Source organism: Carettochelys insculpta, chromosome 2 (assembly GCF_033958435.1).
Source record: "Carettochelys insculpta isolate YL-2023 chromosome 2, ASM3395843v1, whole genome shotgun sequence".
In the NCBI taxonomy this organism is placed as follows: domain Eukaryota; kingdom Metazoa; phylum Chordata; order Testudines; family Carettochelyidae; genus Carettochelys; species Carettochelys insculpta.
Window position 1 is genome coordinate 75,596,946 of NC_134138.1, and position 22,181 is coordinate 75,619,126.

Consider the following 22,181-nt stretch of genomic DNA (forward strand, 5'->3'; position numbering starts at 1 on the left):
GATGTTACTTTTAAGAACATGCCAGAAAAGTTGTACACTTTATAAAAATGCTAACATTAACATCGAGACCCAATTCCTGCTATTCAATTTTATACCATCATATTTTGGTATATTCCAGATTCTTTTAACAAATGGCAAGCCAGGGAGACTGGAAGGGGCAGGTGATGGGCAATCAGTGCACCTTGAGCAGGCACTACAGAAACCTGCAGGTTAAAATTGGCTTTACCAATCTATTATACCAGAGATCTGTCAGAGTCAGTGAGATGTCAACTGGGAGCGTGGGGGAAGGTATGAAGGGTTTTTCTTGTTCAGTTTGACGCCTCTTAATTCTATGACCTGAGCAGTCCAAGAATATGGGCTGATACACACCAAGTTTCATCCAGCTGTCCACTCTGAAATAAAGGGGAGAAAGAAAAGCTTTTCTTAAAGCATGCACCAGGGGCTTGGAACCTACAGAATCAGACCGGGGAAGCATACAACGGTGCTGGCAATCACAAGCTTATCCTAGGGCAGGGACCAGCAAACCCCAGCATGGGTGCCAAAAGTGGCACGAGCTGATTTTTATTGGCATGCAAGGCAGGTACTCAGCCTGGCCCCACCCGCAGCCCTGCAGCTGGGAACTTGCTCAAAGCCATGCTGCCTGTGGACTAAAAAAAGGCCAGCTAATGCTACCAACCACCACCTAAATGGTAAAGCTCTGCATCTTAATTAGTGAAGCTGTGATAAGTGTGATTATGAGTAAGACAAATATTTATTCAAATACTTTAATTTCTGAAATTTCTAATGCCTTCTCTCTCTCCTACTTTAGGTACTTATGGCCCTCATCACTATAGTATCCATGTGCCTTACAGCCATAACTGAAATTTATTCTAACACAACCCCTGGAAAGTAGGGAAGAACTATTGGAGATAGGGAACTGAGGCAGAGGACATGGTAAGTGATTTGCCCAAAGTTGCACATTATGTCTGTGACTGAATAAGTCCTAGTTCATGTCCTATCTTTAAACTCCTAATTTTAGTACATATGAAATTTATCTGACGTCAATGACCACAAGAATAGCAACACTTGCGGATACCCTTTTTGTATTCATTTTTACTTGTTCCTCAATTTTTTATACCATTTTAGAAAATCCTGATTAAACCCATGTGTGTTTAAACTGGCTTTGAATAGCTAATGAAATCAATAGTCAATAGCTCGTTTTAATCCCATCTCTGCCACCGATGAGCCAAATCACCACTATGGCCTTAGAAAAGTTATTTAATCTCTATGTATCAAATGCTGGCGGTAGAATGTGAACAACACTGGTCCTTCTCACAAAGGTGAGAAGGATTCAGTTTTGTATAATACACTGATCAAAAACACTATGAATTCTGAAGTTACATGTCACTACTTTTCAGAAGCTTTAAAACGTTAGCTGGAAATCAAGATTAAAAGTAGGCATTGCCATTTATTCCTCAACTAAAATTACTGGTACAACCTATTCCCAAGGCCAGTGCTCTGCAACTGGTGTGCTGCAAAGTAGCACTTAGTGTGCCTCAGAGCTGTGCACCAGGGTGCCACCTGCCGCTCTGTGCACATGCCCCACTGCATGGTGGGAGAAGCACATGGCAGCAGTGGCTCATGGGGTGGGGGGTGGACTCTGGTGAGTTGATGGCATTGAGTTAAGTGAGGAGGGGAGGGGCCTGGCTCTTGGAGGGGATTAGGTTTATATATACATATATTGGGTGTGGCGTGAAATCATCATGAGTGCTGAAGTGTGCCACGAGGTGATAAAGGTTGCTAAGCACTGCCTCAGGCTAAGAGAACCAGAATATTTTTAAATCAAAAGAAACAAGTGGGAAATCACAGCAAGAGAAAAGTGTGCATTTTATTCTTGATAGAATATTCTCTTCACTGTGGTCAATACAATAGGTTATGAGTCAATACAGAAAAGTAACGTATCTCTGGCATTATACAGTCAAACATATATCAATATTTTGACTAGTACAATACGAATGTTTTATAACATAAACATCACTTCTAATCCATTATTTCATATCCAGATGTTTCCTGTACATCTGCAGTTGTCTCAGAATTCATGAGCTATAGTATCTTAGCAACCTCTCATCCGTTGGTTTCAGGATTTTCTTTTCACTCATGTTTACCACCCAACCTGGAGCAAGACCAAAGAAAATTTGTCTAGGGTCCTTCCGTGTGCTTAGCATTTGGAATAGTTCATCTTTGCTTATGTCTGGCAAAACATAACCGTATTTCTTGGCGAGAATAAGCCTGGCTTCTGGCATCTTTGAAGGATCTGCTAGATATCCACGATTCCTGGCATCTGTGTAGTAGCGGACCAGATCTTCAGGTGGAAGCATTCGCTTGGGAATAGGCTGGCCACGTAGAAAAAAAGGTACAGGCTTGCACAAAATCTCTGTGTGCAATCAAAGGAAAGAAAGAATGAATTAGGGATCATAGTTCATAAACAAGCTGCTAAAGCATTAGATGATTTCTCCTCTCCTCAAAGATTATTCATCTGCCACAAACTCAGATGACAGCAAAATTAGCTACAAATCTCTCTGTATTTTCTTCTTCTGGCATACTAGTCATGATTGCATTTAAACAAATTCAACTAAATGAGTCAAAAAGATTGCTCTCAGTCGGGTTTAATACAGTAAATCGTACAACAAGGTTGGGCAAGATACAGACTCAAGCTAAGCAGAAACCACAGGCTTCACTGCAACTCTGTAAAGCAGAAATACCTATTTCATTGAGTGATCCCATGCGCTTCAAAAATGTTAGTTTCCTAATAAAATGATTTTCAGAAAAATCCAAACTAAATCATTTCCACAATTTAAAAAACATTTCAAACCCATCTTTTGCTTTAAACTCTCTCTCCCTGCCCCAACACACACACACACACCCACCCACCCACACCCATTTTCCTAGACCAGGAGTGATACGTTTACATGAAAGGCACTTACATGATTTTAGGACATGTGGTGGATAATGTTCCCTGGCAGCTTGGGCAGCTACTCAGGACAGAGTCAAATGCCATCCAAATGATTGGCAAAGCCACCCAGCATAAGATGTTTCTACTGGTGGTGCGCGCGCGCACGCGCACACACACACACACGCGCGCGCGCGCGCCTTGGTGTACATAAAATTTATTTTGCACATGGATGGAAAAATGAGAGGAACACTGAAGGGGAGGGGAGTAATGTAAGCCCACTTTTGCATTTTGTTGTAATTTTTCATGAAAGGGTCCATGCATTTCAACTTTCATTATCAATTTCCCTCCACATCTAAATATGCATACAATGCTCAGATTTAGTATTAAAAAAACACCTACAGAACTCAGCGAGTTTAACATGGGCCTCCCTGCCTCCACAGCTAAACGCAACTTTACATCCCAAATCTGTAACGATACAAATCTCCCAACTGCTCATATGTAGTTTTTTTTCTCCCCAAAAAATAATTTACATGATATCAGTGACTAGGTAGGAGATATAAGCTAGCAGTAAATAATGGAAAAAAAAAACCTGAGTGAGTCCTGCTTTTGAAAGAGCATAAGTTCCTTGCAGATCTCTATTAGACTGCACTAATTTAACAGAGCTCCTCCTAGAGCTTCACAAAGAACAAAATTAATTTTTTTCAACACTGTCTACATTTAGGATTTAGATTTTATATATCCAAACACTACCACACCAAAGAAAAGAAGAGGAGGAATTTTTACCCAAACTCCTTGGATCATAGAAGGCTGTTGTAACAACACCACCATTTTTTTCAACTGCAGCAATGGCTAGCTCAGATGCCATCTGTACTTCAATATTTACTTTTGCTGAAAAGATATCTGCACCCTGCAAATTAGCGTGGCAAGATTAGTGAAACAAACTGAATATTTTGGTAGCCATGTTTACTCATTTCTACAAAATATAAAAATATGATATACAAAAACTAAGTTGTCACAATTCCACAGTATCCCATTACATAATTTCCTAATTTTGATTTTCTTCCAAGTTTAAAAAAAAGTTTCTTGCAAATCATAACACCCTGTCCATCTTTTCATGAATACACAGTGCCCCCTAGTGGATTTATCATTACAAATTTAATCACAATTTTATTTGTTAACAAGTCCACCATTTAGAAAAGTCATGCTTCCAGGAGAGAAGAAGGAGGGACAGGATGAAGCAAAACCAAAAATAAAAAACTAAAAAGGTAGGATTCACATGACCAGCAGAATAATATATTTCGTGTGTACCTGCTCTACTAGTTGGACACCATAATCCCTTTTGAGTGGTTGTATTGTTACACCTCTGGCATTGGTGAGCTGAGTTAAATCAATTGGTTGAGTGGGGTTCACTCTACCCAGGTCAATAAGGTATTGCAGCTTTTGGAGACTGAGAGGGTGATACTGGCGCCTGAGGCTGGAGAAAAGGCAAAGAGGAGCAAAGATTTAGAATTTCAAAATACAAAGCTGACATTCAGTATAGCTTAGCAGAGTAAAAGAAGCTTCAAGGCTTAAGAGACAAATGGACAACACTTTTTTTCTCTTTACAGCCCTTTCCTAAAAGTTCCAAGTAGTTTTGTTTAAAAATAGTTCTGTACTTAAGTACATTTTACGACCCCTTTTATGAAATAGGAAGTCAATACTATTACTGGCTGTCAGTGGGTTCAATTCACATCAAAGTACCAGCCCTTGCAGCTGGTCAGCTTAAAATGCAAAAGATTCTCTGGGTTTGAAGGGAGAGGCTGAATGTTACTCTGAAGAGGAAATCAAAGTTTAAATTCTCTTTGGCAAATCAGAGCAACCACGACCTTGCATATAGCTAACTCAGTCACCTGACTCCATGACATCCAAGCATACGCAAAGAATCCTCAGTATTCCACTGCTGCAGGAACTCTTTCTGGGCTAAGTCCACTTGACAATTTTATTTAATTGCTTTTCCAGGGTGCTGATAATAAGCCAGCACCTCACATATTAATGATTTATCCCTCATACTGCCCTGCAAGGTAGGGAAACAATGAGTAAATATCCACTCCTCATATGGTTGGGCACTGGGGAGCCCAGTTAAATGAACTGATTGAGTGGGATCCACTATACACAAATCAATAAAATAACAGTAACCAAGAAGTAAGACAAAATGTTTAATAGGCTTAGCTTTACTTGTCTCTGCTATTCGGTGAGTTGTATAATTCGTCAGATACTTGAAAGGATATACTTAAAAGATCTAGGAAGTCACTGAAAATATTCAAGATTTTGGCTATTTAATCAATCATAGTTGAAACTTAGATTTCTAATAATCAAATGAAAACAGAAAATTGAATATTACAATTAAACAAAGCAAAATATTTACAACTAGCAAATTTACCAGACATTGCTTGGGTCCTTAACTCAATTATTTAAATAAAAAAAGTATGTTTTACTAAAATTGTATTTTTCAAAAAAAATTAATTTTTATTTCAGATTTCTTTAAAAAAAAGACAAATTTAAATACATTTAATTTTTATAAAATGAGAATTCTATCAAGTATATTTCTTTTCTTTGTCTCCTTGAATCCTTACTATTCGCTATGTTTTCATAAAAAAGAGCTAAATACGCCGTTTGCTACATTTTCTTCTTGTTTTCAAACCGTAAGCACTGATTTTGCTGTGTCAAAACAGACCACAACTCCAAATTCCTATGTTTTAATCTCTTTTCTGTAAGGAGTATTAAGAAGCAATCCTATGTCAGGTTCATCCTAATTTTCTAGCTCAACTTGGTTCAGTCTCTTTCAACATTCACTCAGTGATTTGGTGATTATTACTCTTCTGTTTGCACACCCCACTTTCCTGACATGATGAAACATTTACATTACTTTAAGTTATGATAAAAAGAAGCTGTACACTCTGTTTGGTGGCCCAAGCTCTTACCACTTAGGAAGAGCTCTTGATCCAACAGACAGTCTCTAAAATATACAGTAGATACACAAATTTTATTCCTGTAATCTGCAGGAGGTATAGAAGCACAAATATTTTTCAATATGGCTAAAAGGCAGTGTCTTTTGCTTACAGGAATTGCATAGATTTATCAAGCCCTGGAAGTATTTTCACTTGTTTAATACATGGAGGGTGAGACAGAGAAAGGAAGAATTTGGTATATTTAACCAGTTGTCAGTAGCATTTAACCAGTTAAAATTTTTCACTTAGGGCTTGCTGTCCAGTTTCACTGTGGCTGTGGGAGCCCACCTTATGGCCCGTCAGCCCTCCACAGCTGGGGTTGTTCTGGCACAGCTGGCTACCACAGTTCACAGGCATGGGCTAGTTAATGGTTAGCATACTGGCAAGCCTCATGCTTACCAGCTAACATCCTTAGAAAGGACACTATAAATACGAGATAGTCATACAAAATTTCAATGTATGGACAGTAAGTATATTGCCCACTAGCACAAACATTTTGCTTGTTTGGCCTTTGTTATGTAAGAAATAATTGGAAAGACATTTTACAATAGTTTGGGCTTGGGTTTAGGCAAATATCAACATTTACAGAAGACCACAAAATACCTTTTTGTTAGAGGATATTCAAAGAGGAGTTAAGTGTATTTTAACTACAAGACACAAAGAGACTACCTGTATTTTGGTAAACATTATATTTCTGAGTACAGGTTACGTTTCCTGGAACAGCTGTAGAGTTACAAGGACAGGCTCTTTTACCACACTGCTAATTTACTTCTCCATTGTCTTATTACAGCAAACCCTCAATTTAATGGACTAATAGGGAAGAAAGGTGTGTCCATAAATGCCGAAAGTCCATTATCTCCGAATGGTTATGCTGTATGATGATGCACTGACCTTGCCAGCCCACCACTCTCTCCTGTCCTCTGCACATCTCTTCCTTTTCCCCCCTCCTGCCCCATTCTTCCCCCACATCTCCCTCTCCCAATTACCAAGAGAGAAGCTGAATGCTGGCCTGGCTTCTTCCACCTCCTGCAGCTCCCAGTATTGTGGCTCCTCCAGCCCCCAGCTCCGAGCTGCCCAGGGGAAGGTAGAGCATGGCCGCCCCGCCTGCCAGCAGGCGGCAGCCTCTGACACCATGGCTGCTGCTCAGCACCACTCTGAACAGCGGTGGCTGGGCACCAACATGCTCCACGCACAGAGGGCGGGGGGAGGAGAGCTCATGGGGCCCACTGCAGGCCCCCTCCCTCCCCAGCTCCTCTGGCTCCAGCCACACCGGCAACAGCTCTGGTGAGCGTCTGGCATTTATTGAGGGAGGACGGGGCGGGCTGGCAGACAGCATCTGTTATTTCTGAAATCCATTATATCGGCATTCGTTACATCAAGGGTTTACTGTACTGTGAAGCTTCTGTCCCTCCAGAAGTTTTGATCATTTTTTCATTAGAAAGGCAAACTCCCAATTCTTACATTTTTCAGTGTTCCTTGTTTTGGATTGCTGATTCAGGACATCACTGTCTAACCACCTCTGGAAAGTGCTGCTCATCCACCTTTCATGGTAAGGTGAGCTAGTGGGGAGGCAGTAACAGTACTCATCCCTCGCTATATGAGCGCAATTGGTTCCTAACTTTTTGCTCACAGGCAAAAACTTGTAAGAGGGACACTAAATTCCTATTAAAATGTGTAACAGTCTCTGATTTGTTCCAAGTGTTCAGAGTGGCAGCAGATGGTGCTGCTTTTGAAAGGTAAGTGAACCTGGGGTTGTGGGGGGGGTGAAAGGCTGGGGTTCAGGCTTCTGCAGGTTGGGTCTGTGAGGCCAGCAGGGAGGGGGCTGGGGGGTTAAGTCTGTGACACTTTTTGTCTGAGGGGCCAGCGGGGTTAGGCTGCAGCAGTTCAAGTGCATGAGGCTGCCGGGGGGGGCAGGGTTAAGTTGCAGCAGTTCAGGTCTGTGGGGCGGTGTCAGACTGTGGCAGGTTGGAGCCCTGGGGCGGGGGCAAGTCTCATATTAGCAGGGGGAGTTCACTCATCCAGTGAGCAAAAGGTCAGTATGTGTCCCCCTTGTTTAAGCGAGTACTTGTAAATAAAAAATTGACATGATCTTCTCCCTGAGGCAGCTGCAGGAGAAATGCAGGGAGAAGAGGAAGCCACTCTATGTCACCTTCATTGACCTGACCAAAACTTTCAACTCGGTCAGTAGGGATGGACTGTTTAAATTGCTCCACAAGACAGGCTGTTCACCACAGCTACTCAAGATGATCCAGTCTTTCCACAAAGACACAAGAGGAACCATCCAATATGACAGCACATCATTGTATGCCTTCAGCATCAGGAATGGCGCCAAACAAGGATGCATCCTTGCTCCAACATTGTTCAGGATCTTCTTCGCACTCCTCTTGAAGCATACCTTTGGATCCTCAACAGAGGGCATCTTTTTGCACACAAGATCTGACGGGAAACTGTTTAATCTTGCAAGGTTGAAGGCTAAGTCTAAGGTGTGGGAAGTGCTCATTAGAGACATGGTGTTAGACAACGCTGCTGTAGTGTCACACTCAGAAGGCCAGCTTCAAAAACTGCTGGATCAGTTATCCAAAGCGTGCAAGAACTTCGGGCTTACCATTAGCCTAGAGAAGACAAACGTACTTGGTCAGGACATTGCTGAACCTCCATCAATCAGCACTGACAGTTACACGCTAGAAGTCATCCATGAGCTGAACTTACCTCGGGTCCATCATCCCTGTTGCTGGAGTCTGAGCTAAAAAGGAGGATTGGAAAAGCAGCCACAACTCTGTCCAGACTTCGCAAGAAGTGTGGAACAACAACAAGCTGTATACTCACACTAAAATGCACGTCTACAGAGCCTGCATCCTCAGTACCCTCCTCTACGACAGCGAGTCTTGGACCTTGTATGCCCACCAGGAAAAGAGGCTGAATGTCTTCCACTTGCACTGCCTCAGGCTCATTCTTGGGATATCATGGAAGGACAGAGTGCCCAATAACAACGCCGTCCTCGAGCAAGCTGGAATTCCAACCCTGCATACCCTCCTCAGGCAGTGGCGGCTCTGCTGGCTTGACCATGTCCACAGGATGAATGATGGAAGGATTTCACAAGGCATGCTGTATGGTGAGCTAGCCTCTGGCAAAAGACCTCCCGGACACCCCCAATTGTGCTACAAAGACGTCTGTAAGAGGGACCTCAAGGAGGTAGACATCGACCCAGATAGTTGGGAAGAGCTGGCAGATGATCGCAGCAGCTGGAAGCAGGAACTACACAAGGGTCTTCAGAAGGGCGAGATGAAGATCAGACAGCTGGCAGAGGAGAAGCGAGCCCGTAGAAAGGACAGCAAGAACCTGCCAGACACCCACTACCTATGCAGCAGATGTAGCAAAGACTGTCACTCTCGTGTGGGCCTCCACAGTCACAGTCAATGCTGCAAATGACAATCTTAAATGGACTTACGAACGGTGCGATCCATAATCTATGCAGACTGAAGGATGCCTTGGCCGTAAATGAAGTACTCGTTTAACACGAGATGAGTGTATTTGAATGAAGATTAAGAAAGCAACTTGCTTAGAACAAGGTTTCATAACACTAACCACATATTAAATTCACTTAATTTAGCATATACACAGAAAATCTTTGACTTGCATGACTCCCATTTCTTGAAGCCTGATGGAGACATCTCTCTTTGTTAAACGCTTAATGAAGTATAACTTTAACGAGGGTACTTAACAGGTACTCAGGAACGACAACAACAAACTGATACTAGATAAGATTCAGCAGTCAGCGTATGGTGTGATAAGCAGGCGGCTATGGCTGCTGCGCTCCTCTCCTTCGTCTTTTTTTTTTTTTAAACTATATACAGTAAACTTCTAAGAACAACTTTCTAACACAGTTTTAAAGAGCAAAGAACTAACGAGTAGCAACAAGTAACTGATTTATCGTTCTAGGCGTTGGAGCCGAAGAGAAGTTCGTCTGCAGCCACTGAGGGTTGAGAGGAACTGGCACAGACCGGATTGCACACAAGACCAAAAGCACGTGAAGGACCAGTGTGCATCTGGGCATGCGCAATCCGACGAGGTACAGCTTGGAAATCTCCAATCTGCAGCGCTGGGGTGAGCCCAACACCTACTGAGGAGCACCCCCAGGGACCACTCGAAGTACTAGTGATGGACCCAAACAGTGCAAGTACTAAATCAAACAAGAAATGAAGACTGGATCCAGTGCATTTTGCCATTAAGGAAGTTTGCAAGAATACAGACAGTCAGAAGAGTGCAGAAGTAGACAAGGAAATGGGCTTTGAACACTGCTAAGGATGAGTAAAAAAGAATAGTGCAAAAAAGAAAATCACAAAGGCTAAGACTATGTCTACATTACAGACTTTACAAAGGCAGTTGCAGTGCTGTAGTTGTGCCACTGCAAGATCTCCCATAAGGCCACTCTCAACAGGAGGACTGGGAAGCAGGAGGTTGGGTAGAAGACAAGAGAGGACCCAGTGAATTTTAGATCAGTAAGCCTTATTTTCATACCAGGAAAAATAATGGAAAAAATAATTAAATCAATTTATAGGTACCTATAGGATAACAGGGTTCTTTCAGGAACAAACCCCGCTAAACCAACAGAATTTGCTTCTTTGAGAGGGTTACTGGTCTAGTAGATAGTGGGGAAGCTATAGATGTGGTGTATGTAAATTCCAGTAAAGCTTTTAAAACATTCTCTCTTGACATTCTTATATGAGAATTAAGGAAGCGTGGTATAGATTAACTTACAGTAACATAGATGTGTAACTGAAAGACTGAACTCAAAGCAGTTAACTCTTGAGTCAAATTTGCAAGTGGAGGGTTGGGGTGCATTTCTACAGGGTCCCACAAGGACTGTCATCAGTCCTGTACTGTTTGAGAACATATCAGAGAGCAGGCCTATAAAATCTGCAAAGCACAAATATGGGAAAGGTTGCAAGCATGCAGAAAGACAGGATTAGAATTCCAAAGGACTTCTTTAAGTTTGAGAATTGGACTGAACAAAATGAAATTCAATAAAAACAAGTTCTATATATTGAAAGAAAAGCCTACAAAATGGGTACAAAAGGGGGGGCTAACAGGATAGGTGCAAATATTGCTTAAGAGGCTCTAGAGGGCTACACTGCATCATAATTTGATCACAAGCCAACCGTAATGAATTGCAAAAAAAGCTTAATAGTTTGAACCTTTAATACTGAATGCCATCATCCAGCAACATCCATGGTCCGGCATCAGCAGCAAGTCTGTGGGTGAAGCACTCCCAGGGAAAAACCAGAGCCAAGATCCTCCCCTCTGTGCCCTCTCATCCCATCCCAAATGTGCTGGTGGACCCACACTTAACTGCTCTCCAATCCTACCAGAGTTTCCGAAGCACCACAAATCAGCTGATTTGCAGTGTTCAAATTCAGGAAGGGAGGGATGGGGAGGAGGTGGTATAGGGTGCACTTGGCAACTCCTTGCCCAAAGGTCCCAGCTACTGGTCACAGGGCTTTGCAGCTGTTCCTCTGTGAACTTCAGCGTCCTAGGCTCGACTGTAGTGCGGGAGTAAACACTAGGACCCTAGGTGGCAGCAAAGGGGGTGAAGGCCCCAAAGGGCAGAGGCCCCAAGTGGAGGGCTGGGAGCATGCTGGGTGCAAAGGTGGGGGTGCTGCAGTACTCCCCATACCTCTGCTTCCCACACTTATGGAGACCTACTGGCACACTGCATTGACCTCCCCTAGTTTGGAAATGTCTCTGGTTCAGCACAGGTCAGGGCCCGAGAGTGCTGAACTAGAAAGGGTCAGCCTGGATCACTTTGGGGTACATTAAGACGTGTGTACAAAGTAACGTGTGAGGCAACTGATCTGTTCTACTTAGCTCTGGTTAGGCCTCACTTGAAGTAATCTACTTTGGAAGTCGCACTTCAAGGAACATGCAAACAAACTGGACAGAGTCCAGAGAAGAGGTGGAAAAAGGTCTAGACATGTACCTACTGAGGGAAAAGTTTAAGAACAAAACACGTTACTTTGCACGTTTAGTCTTGAGAACAGAAAAATGAGGCGGTACCAGATAAGTTCTTAAATACATCAAAGTTATTCTAATAAGAATGATCAGTTGTTCACCATGTCCACTGATAAGACAAGAAATAATGTAGCAAGGAAGACTTAGGTTAATTACTCATAACTTGCCATCTGTAAGCAGAGCTAAACTCTGAAACAGGCTAAGGATGATGCACAATCACTGTCACTGGAGGCTTTTAGGAAAAAAAGACTGGACAAACATGTCAGGCACGATCTGGGTATATTCGATCCTACCCCAGCAAAAGCAGATTGGCTAGATCTCTCCAGGTCTCTAGCAGCACCATGCATATGAGTTAATCAAAAATAGAAAAAAGTTACTGTGAATAGAGGTGTAGAAGTGAGTAAGTAAGAGTGGTTGGTCAAGTGCTGAAGGAAGAGCAGGTCATCTTCCAGAGATGTTGAACTCAGTAGGGTTGATCCAGAAGTCTACTAGAATCCCTGAGAGTCTTTCAATAGGCTTCAGATTAAGCTGAGTCAATACAGGAGATGATGCAAGTAGTGGGACAGATACAGATGAAAGAAAGAAAGCAGTGAAGCATGGAAAAGAGACTAGAGGGCTCTAACCAGAAAGTCAAACAGAGGGCAGATAATGAAAACAGCAGCTCAGACGACAGCATGGACATGAGAGGTTAATGGCATTCAAGTTACAGAAAGAGTGAGAAAAGGAAGGTGGGAGACGTGCAGGGTGACTAAAGGGCAGAATGTCATGTTCAGGCTGTGTTCACAAAATCAGATTTTGACTGCCACTCCAGAAGACAGGTAAAACCAAATGACATTCCATTTGAAATAAAACTAGGAAGCAAACTTACCTGTGTCCTTCATTGTACCCATATTTTGGAATAATCAAGTAAAATGGAGTCTGGCCACCCTCAAAGCCCAGTCTGGGACGAGTTCCTCTTTGTCTTTCTCCTTTATGACCTCGACCGCATTTCCTTCCCCAATAGCTTCCACGGCCTCTTCTTTTTTCCTTGAAAACAATAATTCACACATTCAATTATCTATAAATACACAGGCACTGGCAATGTACATTCTGAAAAAAATACAACATGGCTCTTGGATGAGCTAGGTGAGGCTGGTGAAAAGTTACCAGCTCCACTTCTCTAAAGGAGAATGTTAAACAAAATGTGATTCTATGTAGTTAGTTGGTTTCTATGTGGGTATTGTGAAATCTGTTCTTGTGTGCTTTTATCCTAGACTACATAGCTCAGATGGGAGACCAGCATTCCTCAAATTGGAGGGCGGGGGGGGCGACCCAAAAGGGTGTTGCATGGGGATGGTGGTGGTCACAAGGTTATTTTAAGGGGGTTGTGGCATTGCCACCCTTATGTTTACACTGCCTTCAGAGCTAGAAAAAGGAAGAGTGGTGACATCTAGCTCAAAGCAGCGCCACACCAGCAGCTGTGCAGAAAAAAAAGAATAGCAATATCGTATCATATGCTTTCTTACTTCTGTGCTCTTGCATTTAGAGCTGGGCAGACAGAGCATCAGCTAAGGGCCCAGCTCTACAATGAGTGGCACTTCCACACGATCCTCATTTCTGCACTGCTACTGGCAGTAGGTCTGCCTGCAGAGCTGGGATCCCAGCCAGCAGCCATCTCCACCACTCTCTAGCTCTGAGGGCAGTGCTACTGCCAGCAGCAGTGCAAAAGTAAAGATAACAGTAAAGCAACCGCCTATGCAGAAATCCTTTCTGGGGTCAGGGGACTCTTGCAATTACAACATTGTGAAAGTTCAGAATAAATTATACTGACAGGAGACTTGCCTCCCATCAGGTTACAGACAGCGCACAAAAGGATGAGCTGTGTATTTACCCAATAGCTTGTCATGCACTAACCTGTTGAACAGACATATCCTCACTGACCTTGAAGGGTCTTAAAAGGTTTCTATGCACAGGGTAAAAGAATTAATTGCATCGAATCTGATTAACTCCACATTATAAGAATAAAGTCACTCATTTTAAACCTTATTTTCCCTTGGGTCACTGCCTTGCTGTTCACTGTTATTTGTATTGAGTTATGTACACCAGAAATACTATTTAGAAAATAAAAGCTCTTTTATCATAGGTATCAGTCATTCATTTCACTTCTCTATCTTTCACTCAGTTCTCCGTTTGCACCTGCTACGCTGGGAATCACATAAAATGTGGCTATTTTTATTTGGTGTCAGATAAAGCTATTTTAATCTATTAAATAAATGTGAACATTAGTTAAGATAGTAGCAATTTAATTTAAGCCACCATTAAATTAGAACAGTTGAGCTACTACGTTTACACTAACCCTTCCTTTTGAAAGTGGCATGGTAATGAGCAAGTTGGGAAGATGCTAATGAGGTGCTTCATGAATATGCAGCACCTCATTAGCACAATGATGGCTGCAAGCAATTCAAAAGCACCTCATTAGCATATCTGGTTTTAGGAAGTAGGGGTTTTTGAAGTCCAGAGGGTCCTTTCGAAAGGCACCCCATCTACATGGGCATCATGCGATTCAAAAGCCGTGCTTTCAAATCATGCATGGACAGTATTATGCTAATGAGGCACTGCATATTCATGTCAGCGCCTCGTTAGCATCTTCCCAATTCACTCATTACCATGCCCCTTCCGAAACTAAGGAGCTAGTGTAGACATGGCCTTGGTGTTTTCACAAGTTTAGATGGCTTAACATCTTTCATATCCAGCAGGCATGGGACTGGGTGGCTGCTGGATATTCAAATATTCTGGATAAGAGAGAGGTATACCTACCAATGCATAACATTAAAGAAAAACAAGATTACATATTAAGAAACAAAAATGTATGCAGAGTAGTTTATTTACCAACAAAAATAGTGTTGTAGTCGCAGACCATAAGTTTACATTGTACACCAGCCCTACCTTTCTAAAGGGGGATGCTAATGAGCCACTTCGGCAGATGCTAATGAGGCGCTGCCATGCACATACAGCACCTCATTAGCATAACGGCAGCCAAGCGTGTTTGCAGAAGCCCACTCTGTGCCTAGTGTAACGGCCAGCCTGGAGCCCCCTCTCCACATGCATACCAGTGTGGGGGCCAGCGGGAAAGGGGCTAGTGACACAAGCCCACCCACCGCCCCATTACTGGTAGTCACTGCTTGCTCCCTGCTGCCACCGCACCTGCCCCCCCGCCCCCCCACTCCTCCCCTTGGCCTGGTGCCCACGCCATCTCCCAACCAGCGTGTGCTGCTGGCCATGCCGGAGCCCGGCGCACATGTGGCAACAACATGTCTGCACTGCTCCCTGCCATCATCCTGGCCGCCAGGAAGGCAACCACTGCAGTGAGTCCAGGGCTGGTATGGGCTGTGCCTTGCCAGGGGAGAGTCTCCGTTCCCTACTGTACTCTCCCAAGCCACGGCCCCAGCCTGCCTAGGGTAGCCGTGCTGTGAGCGACCCCCACAGCTGGGCAGCCATCCTAGGGCAGGGCAGTGGGGATTGGCCCCTCTGAGCACAGAGTTCAGCTAGCAAACGCTGAGTAGGCGTGTTGGGCGTCACATCTCTGCCTGACAGGCCTGCTGCAAAACCAAGCAATACAAAGGAGGAGGGCACAACATGGGAAGCCTCCTGATTCATACTGAGAAAGTATAGCTATCAGCTTGACTTAACAAAAACCTCCCAGGAGCTTAAACACAGAAAAAGATGCTTCTCAGAAGTGGAAACTTGGATAGATGAGCAGGAAGGAGTAAAAGATACTGCTTGAACAAGCAGGGGTGTAATCAGAAAAGCCAAAGCACAACTGGGGCTGCAGGTAGCAAGGGACGTGACAGACAACAAAAACTGATACTAACATACCTGTTGAAACATGAAGGTGGTTAGAGAAAAGTGTGGATCCTTATTGAGTGGGAAGGAAACTTATTGACAAATGTGCAAAAAGCTGAAATACTCAATGCTTTTTTGTCTGTCTTCACAGACAAGGTGAACTCCCAAAACGTGCATTGGATAGCACGCCATGAAGACAAGGTGAGCAGCCCTCAATGATGAAAGATTAGAATAACGACTATTTAGAAAAGTTGGATATGCAAAAGTCTACGAAGCCAGAAAATGTATCTGAGGGTTTGGAGGTTGCTGACTAATGAGACTACATTACCATAATTTCAAAGATAATGGCAAGGAGTGGTCCCGGACAAGTGGAAAAATGCCAATGTAGTACTCATCTTTAAAACAAAAAATAAATAAATAAATAAATTCAGGGAAATACAGACGTTCACTTCAGCCACAACTCTACCCGCCAGAAAAACCATGAAGCAGGTCTTAAGGAATCCATTTTTAAGCTCTTGGAGAAGAGAAAGGTGATGAGGAACAGTCAACATGAATTCACCAAGGGCTTGCCTGTCCAAGATGAGATATGAGGAAACAGGCAGATATGACATACCTTGATTTTAGCAAAAAACTTTTGATATGGTCCCCCCACACTATTCTTGCCAGCAAGTCAAAATACTATAGATTAGGTGACTAGATTATAAAGTTGATAGAAAGCTGGCTAGATCTTCGCACTCAACAGTTACTGAGCTACAGCTCCATATCTAGTTGGCAGCGGGTATCACGCAGCAAGCCCTTGGGGTCAGTCCTTTGTTTAACTTCACAAATCATTTGGATAAGGGGATGGAGTGCACTGTCAATAAATTCACAGATTAACACTAAAATACTAAAACAGGGAGACATGTAGATACACTGGAGGGTATGAACAGGGTTCAGAGTGATCTAAACCAGGCGTGTCCAACCCGCGGGCCGCATGCGGCCCTGGACAGCTAGTAATGCGGCCCCACAAGATCGTAAACTTTTAACATTATTATCTGATTTATATACATTAACTATATTATATATTTTATATGCGGCCCAAGACAATTCCTCTTCACTCACTGCAGCCCAGGCAAGCCAAAAGGTTGGACACCCATGATCTAAACAAATTGGAGAATCAGGCCAAAAGAAATCTGATGAGGTTCAACAAGGACCAAGTGCAGAGCCCTAAACTTAGGAGAGAAAAATCCATGCTCTGCTGAAGGGGACCAACTGTCTAAGTAGCAGTTATGCAGAAAACAATCTGGGGATTACAATGGATGAGAAGCTGCATATGAGTCACTGTACCCTTGTTGCTGAGAAGGCTAATGGAATATCAGGCTGAGTTAATAGCAGGACTGCCAGGAGATCAAGGGAAATGACTCTCTCCTCTATTCAGATATAGCCTCATGAGTGCTAGAGTATTGTGTCCAGTTTTGCATCCCCAGACACAAAAAGTATGTTGACAATTGGAGAAAATTCAGAAAAAAGGAAAGAAAAATGATAAGGAGAATGGGGCATATAGCTTATTAGGAGAAGCCGAGAGAACGGGGCTTACTTGCAGAAGAGGGAAGATTTCATGGCAGCCTTCAGCAACTTGGAAGGGGGTTCCAAAGAAGATGAATCTAGGATGTTCTCAGTGGTGGCAGATGACAGAACAAAGAGCAGTGGTCTCAAGTTTCAGTGAGGGAGATCTAAGTTGAATATTAAGAAAAAACTGTTTCACAAGGAGAGTGGTAAAGCACTGGAATAGGTTATCTTGAGAAGTGACAGGATCTCCTATTGAACTTTTTAACGCCTGGCTTGACAAATGCCTGAGTGGAACAATTTAGATATGGTTGGCCCTGATTTGAGCAGAGGGTGGATCAAATGAGCTTCTGAAATCTCTTCCTACCCTGATCTTCTATGATTCTAAATCTTTAACGTAGACTGGGACACTACCTAACTTGTACTTACATCAACATTTATTTCACTTTTAGTGGTGCAATTTATTTCAACACTCCAAAAAGTGTTAAATTTTGCTGGTATAATACAAGCATGCACAACAATATTTTTGCCAGTACAACACACCAATACTCCTATACCAACAAAAAGCTCTTAGCATAGACATGGCATTCGTGAGCATAGGCAGACAATCATAAACAAAGGCTCACTCAGTATATTGGCAGGATTAAAGGTATTAAGGACCTAACCAAGAGCACATTTTTGTTAACCTTTTAGTCTTAAATAAACAGAAGTGAAAATCAATATTCTCTCTAACCTTTTGTAGCCACATGCAGATTTTTTCTACTTGTGGGCTGAATAATCTTAATGTGCACTGAGACATGCGAAGGTGCACTACCAGTGGAGACAAAAACCCCAGCTGTGAGCACTCTGCTAATCACCTGGACAAATCTGAATCTCTCCTGAGCAGCTCCACAAACCTACAGCTTACAGGAAACACTGGTGAAGACCCTCAGCCACAAAGCCCTACCAAAATGTGTTTGCAAACTAAGGTCTCAACTACCTATGTACCTACTCAAACTTCTTTGCGTTTGTGGAGCGAGGGATACACTGTAGAGGAATGTTACTGCAAATAAAACCTAAATAAATGAAAAAAGACTCCCACCCACACCAGTGAGAGAAACAAGCCGTGTTAGCAACTCCCAGTGTGATTTGTATGTTACACCGTTTTATCTGTTAGCTAGCCTTTAAAGTGCTACTTGACCGCTTTTTGGTTTGATAGTTTATAGACTAGCACGGCTTCCTCTCCGTTACTATTCAACGCAGGAGAGTTTCTGGTTTCCCCGGGGCGAGTAACAAAGCCAATAAACCCGAATGGCCGCAACAACCGAGGACTTTTTTGCGCCCAGCTTCGCGGCTTTTAAACGCCAGGGGCCCGCTGCACGGAGAGGGGCAGCCCGCGGGGAACGGCCGGAATCGGGGCTAGGAAGCCAGCCACGCTAGCGCGGATCCCCGAGTTCAGCGCTGCTGAGCTGAGGCTTCCAAGTAGCCTCGCCGCAGGGGGGAGAGTAACGCAGCAGCGGTGGCTCCACGGCGGGCGCCGCCTCGCTAGCGGAGAGCCAAGGCCCCAGCCACCCCAGCGCCCGCCACTCACCAACTTCTTGGCGCCGGGGTTGGGTCTCAGGTTAACCAAGCTGACCCTGGGCAGGGTCCGGACCAGCTCCAACGCCTTGGCCCCGCTGCGGCCCCGCGACGCGCCAGCCATAGCCACTCCCGCCCGAAACAAGGGCACAAGGAGCCGCGTGCCTTGCTTTACGGCAACCACAACTCCCTCACAACTGTCGCGCCGCGGCTGTGCCGGAAAGGGAGGAGTCGCGGGCGCAGACGGTCGCGTGGGTGCGGGGGAGCTTTAGTGTACCCTCCTTGAGCGCGTGTCCCTTGGTGCTGCGGCTTGTCCATGCGCCAGTCTCGGGCAGGAACACACAACTGAAATAGCGAATGCTACTGATGCGCTGCCCGGCAGGCTGCCCACCAAGCGTCTCCTTTCGCTCCTACACGGATTGCATCCTCCGATTGTGCTACAGGCCTGACGGGCTCGTTTATAGCAGCCTAGGCCAAGGCGCATATCTAAAAGGAAGAGAGTTGTGCTGCTATAAACACACACACACTCCTTCCTGCGCCAGTGTACCTTTGAAAGGGGTTAAAGTTAAATCGAAAAAGCCATTCGTTCTAGATTAAGAGAAAGTTGTATCAGTATAACTATATTCAATGCAGCAAGAAGTCCTGTGACACCTTATAGATTAACATATTTTGGAGCATAAGCTTTTGTGGACAAACACCTGCTCTCTCAGATGCGTGAGGTGGGTCGGGGGGTTCAGTGCTTAACCCCAGCATTGCTGTCAGCTTGGCAGTTCATACCCTCAGCACCTCCAGTTCCTGTCAAGCAACCACCCCACTCTGAAAGCAGCACAGCCAGCAGCAGCAGCACAGAACAATGCCATTAAAGTACTATAATGTCCCTTTCACTTCTGTGCTCCTGCTGGCAATAGTGGTGATCTCACCACTAGGGATTTCACAGCTGGGTGCCCAGCCAGAAGCCCTCACTTCTATAGCCAGCCAAATGGAGCACCAGACAGCACCTTTTTCATTACCACTTAAGCACTGATTACAATGGTATGACTGGCAAAACTTTCCTGTGCAGACAAGCCATGAAACAAGTGTGTTTTTTACACACACACACATCACTACTTCCCTCCGTTACCATTACAAATACATATTTTCATATACGTGTTTTATTCAGATGCATTTGGGTGTCAATTTGTTTTTTATTTCTCCTGGCGGGGCTCAGATGGTGTTCCTGAGTGAATAAGGTCCCAAGTGGTTTCAAGGGTTGTCATAGCCAGGGTGGTAGCGGGGATAAGCTCCCACTATCTATAAAATGCTCCCATGACGTGCGTCCCCCATAGCCTCTGACAACCGAAGTCCAGCTCCTGGCCTTCACGTGTGGCTTAGTTTCTAAGCCCGGCAAAACTATTTGCACTGATAGGAGAAGGGGCGAAGGCTGATGACTGGCGCCTTCAAACCAGCTGCTTCTGGCAGATGGGGCTTGTCAGCCTGGGAAGGCCACCCACCTCGGAGAAGGAAACTTTGATTTAAAACCTCCACTGCCTTGCGACGATACCTAGTCATGGGAAAGGCTTTGGGAGTAAACCCCGAGGAAAAATCCGGAGATGGAGCCCCAAAGGCAGTTTGAGGTTGTGCTCAACCTCACTCTGGCAGCTCCTGCAATGACATTGGTGCCAAGCTGTACTGGCTTCCACCTTTCCCTTGGATTACATCAGTGGCGTGGAGAGGGGGAACCTGCTGCTGGGCATCTGCTGGTTCTTTAAACTTACTTGCCCAGGCCTGCGCCCTGGAGAGGACACTCCGGCATCGCTTTCTGAGCAGTGACACAACACAGGAAGCAGCAGTTACCGGTATTAAGCCACTGCACTCGACTGGCGTAGAGTGAGGCGCCAGGGGTTTCTTCTGATGGTGGGAGAGGTCTTCGGATCTCATTGGGCAGCTACTGCTCACCTCAAGCTGGGCAGCCCCCAGCCAAGTAGGTGCTGCCTCGCCACGGTCCACTTGCTCCACTGGGTGTGTGGGGCTTAGGGAATCACCGACAGGTGGATCATTAACCTTACACCAGGCAAAGCAAACAAGCAACAAAATAATCCAGCCTTCAGGCTGGGCACATGGAATGTAAGGACCATGACTCCGGGCCTTACGGAAGACCTACAGAGCATTAGTAACCCCTGGAAGACAGCAGTCATTAACAACGAGCTGAGAAGACTGCGGATGGACATTGTGGCCCTCCAGGAAACAAGGCTATCGTCCTCTGGATGTCTCAGGGAGAAGGACTTTTCCTGGCATGGGAAGCCTCCAGAAGAGACCAGAGAACACGGTGTTGGCTTCGCAATCAGAAACAGCTTAGTTGGCTCAATCATACCATCAAATGTGGGAACTGAGAGAATGCTGAAAATCCAGCTTCAAACACCAGTGGGCATAGTCAACATCTTCAGCGTCTATGTGCCTACTTTAACTTCTGCCTGTCAGTGCGGGCAGAATCGCGGGCAATAAACCCCCCGCTGACCCCGCACCAGCGTCCCGTCTGGATCCCCACGGGGCCTCAGATGAGGGCAAAGAAGAGACGGCAGAAGCCCGCCGACAGGCAAAGGCTGCTCCGCTCCTCAGCAGGCCAACCCCACCCACCTCCGGCAGGAGGCCTAGAGACCAGTGATGCACTAGAGGGAGGAGGCTGGAGGGAAGCTAATTCCCGGTTGGTCAGGAGCTGACTCGCTTGTTGAAAGCAAGGATGAGACGAGGAGAGGAAAATTGAATAAAATGATGATTATATTTATTAACAAAAACAGCAACTTACAAACAAACAACACAGTATGTAAACTAAACTTATAGAACTATTCACTAACTTAACTACGTCTAATTATATTCTAAACACTTACACTAAAGATCAACAAGAGTTCCATGGAAGGAGTCTATATGAGAGTTTTCTTGTAAAACAAAAGGGCAGAAAGACTTAGTGAGTTTTTTTTCCGAGCTATGGGGGGATAAATTAGTTTTTTACCCCTATATACTCTGGATGACTAGTTGTGTCACCCTATTGGATACCTTGAGGTCCAGCCTATCAAGGTTCCCTCCCACTGGTTTTTCCAGTGGGGATTGGAGAGAAGGGGAGAAGGGAGAGAGAGAAAAGGGGGTTAGCGAGAGAGAGAGAGAAACTTTAACAATGAACAGTTAACTAACAAGATCCTTAACTATGGGCTTATTAACCGATTGTGCAGCTTGGAGCAAATGATTTTAGCTCCGGGTTATAGCTCTTAGTTGGTTCTGAGCTACAGTCTGTTAAGTTCCCCTACACAGCCCGAATTAAGCTTTAAAGTTAGTGTCTCAGGGCGTGGAGGGGGTTT

At 44.5% G+C, this 22,181-nt stretch overlaps 1 protein-coding gene across 1 annotated transcript; it reads right to left on the bottom strand.

The window, feature by feature from the left end:
* Positions 1-1,849: 1,849 nt before the first annotated feature.
* On the bottom strand, positions 1,850-19,032 carry MRPL15 (mitochondrial ribosomal protein L15). The gene is made up of 5 exons (XM_074987174.1): positions 18,866-19,032; positions 12,797-12,954; positions 4,241-4,406; positions 3,716-3,839; positions 1,850-2,413 (listed from the first exon to the last, which is right to left on the bottom strand). Exons 1-5 carry the CDS (start codon positions 18,974-18,976, stop codon positions 2,076-2,078), a joined length of 897 nt encoding a protein of 298 aa, XP_074843275.1. The 5' UTR covers positions 18,977-19,032; the 3' UTR covers positions 1,850-2,075.
* Positions 19,033-22,181: the final 3,149 nt, after the last annotated feature.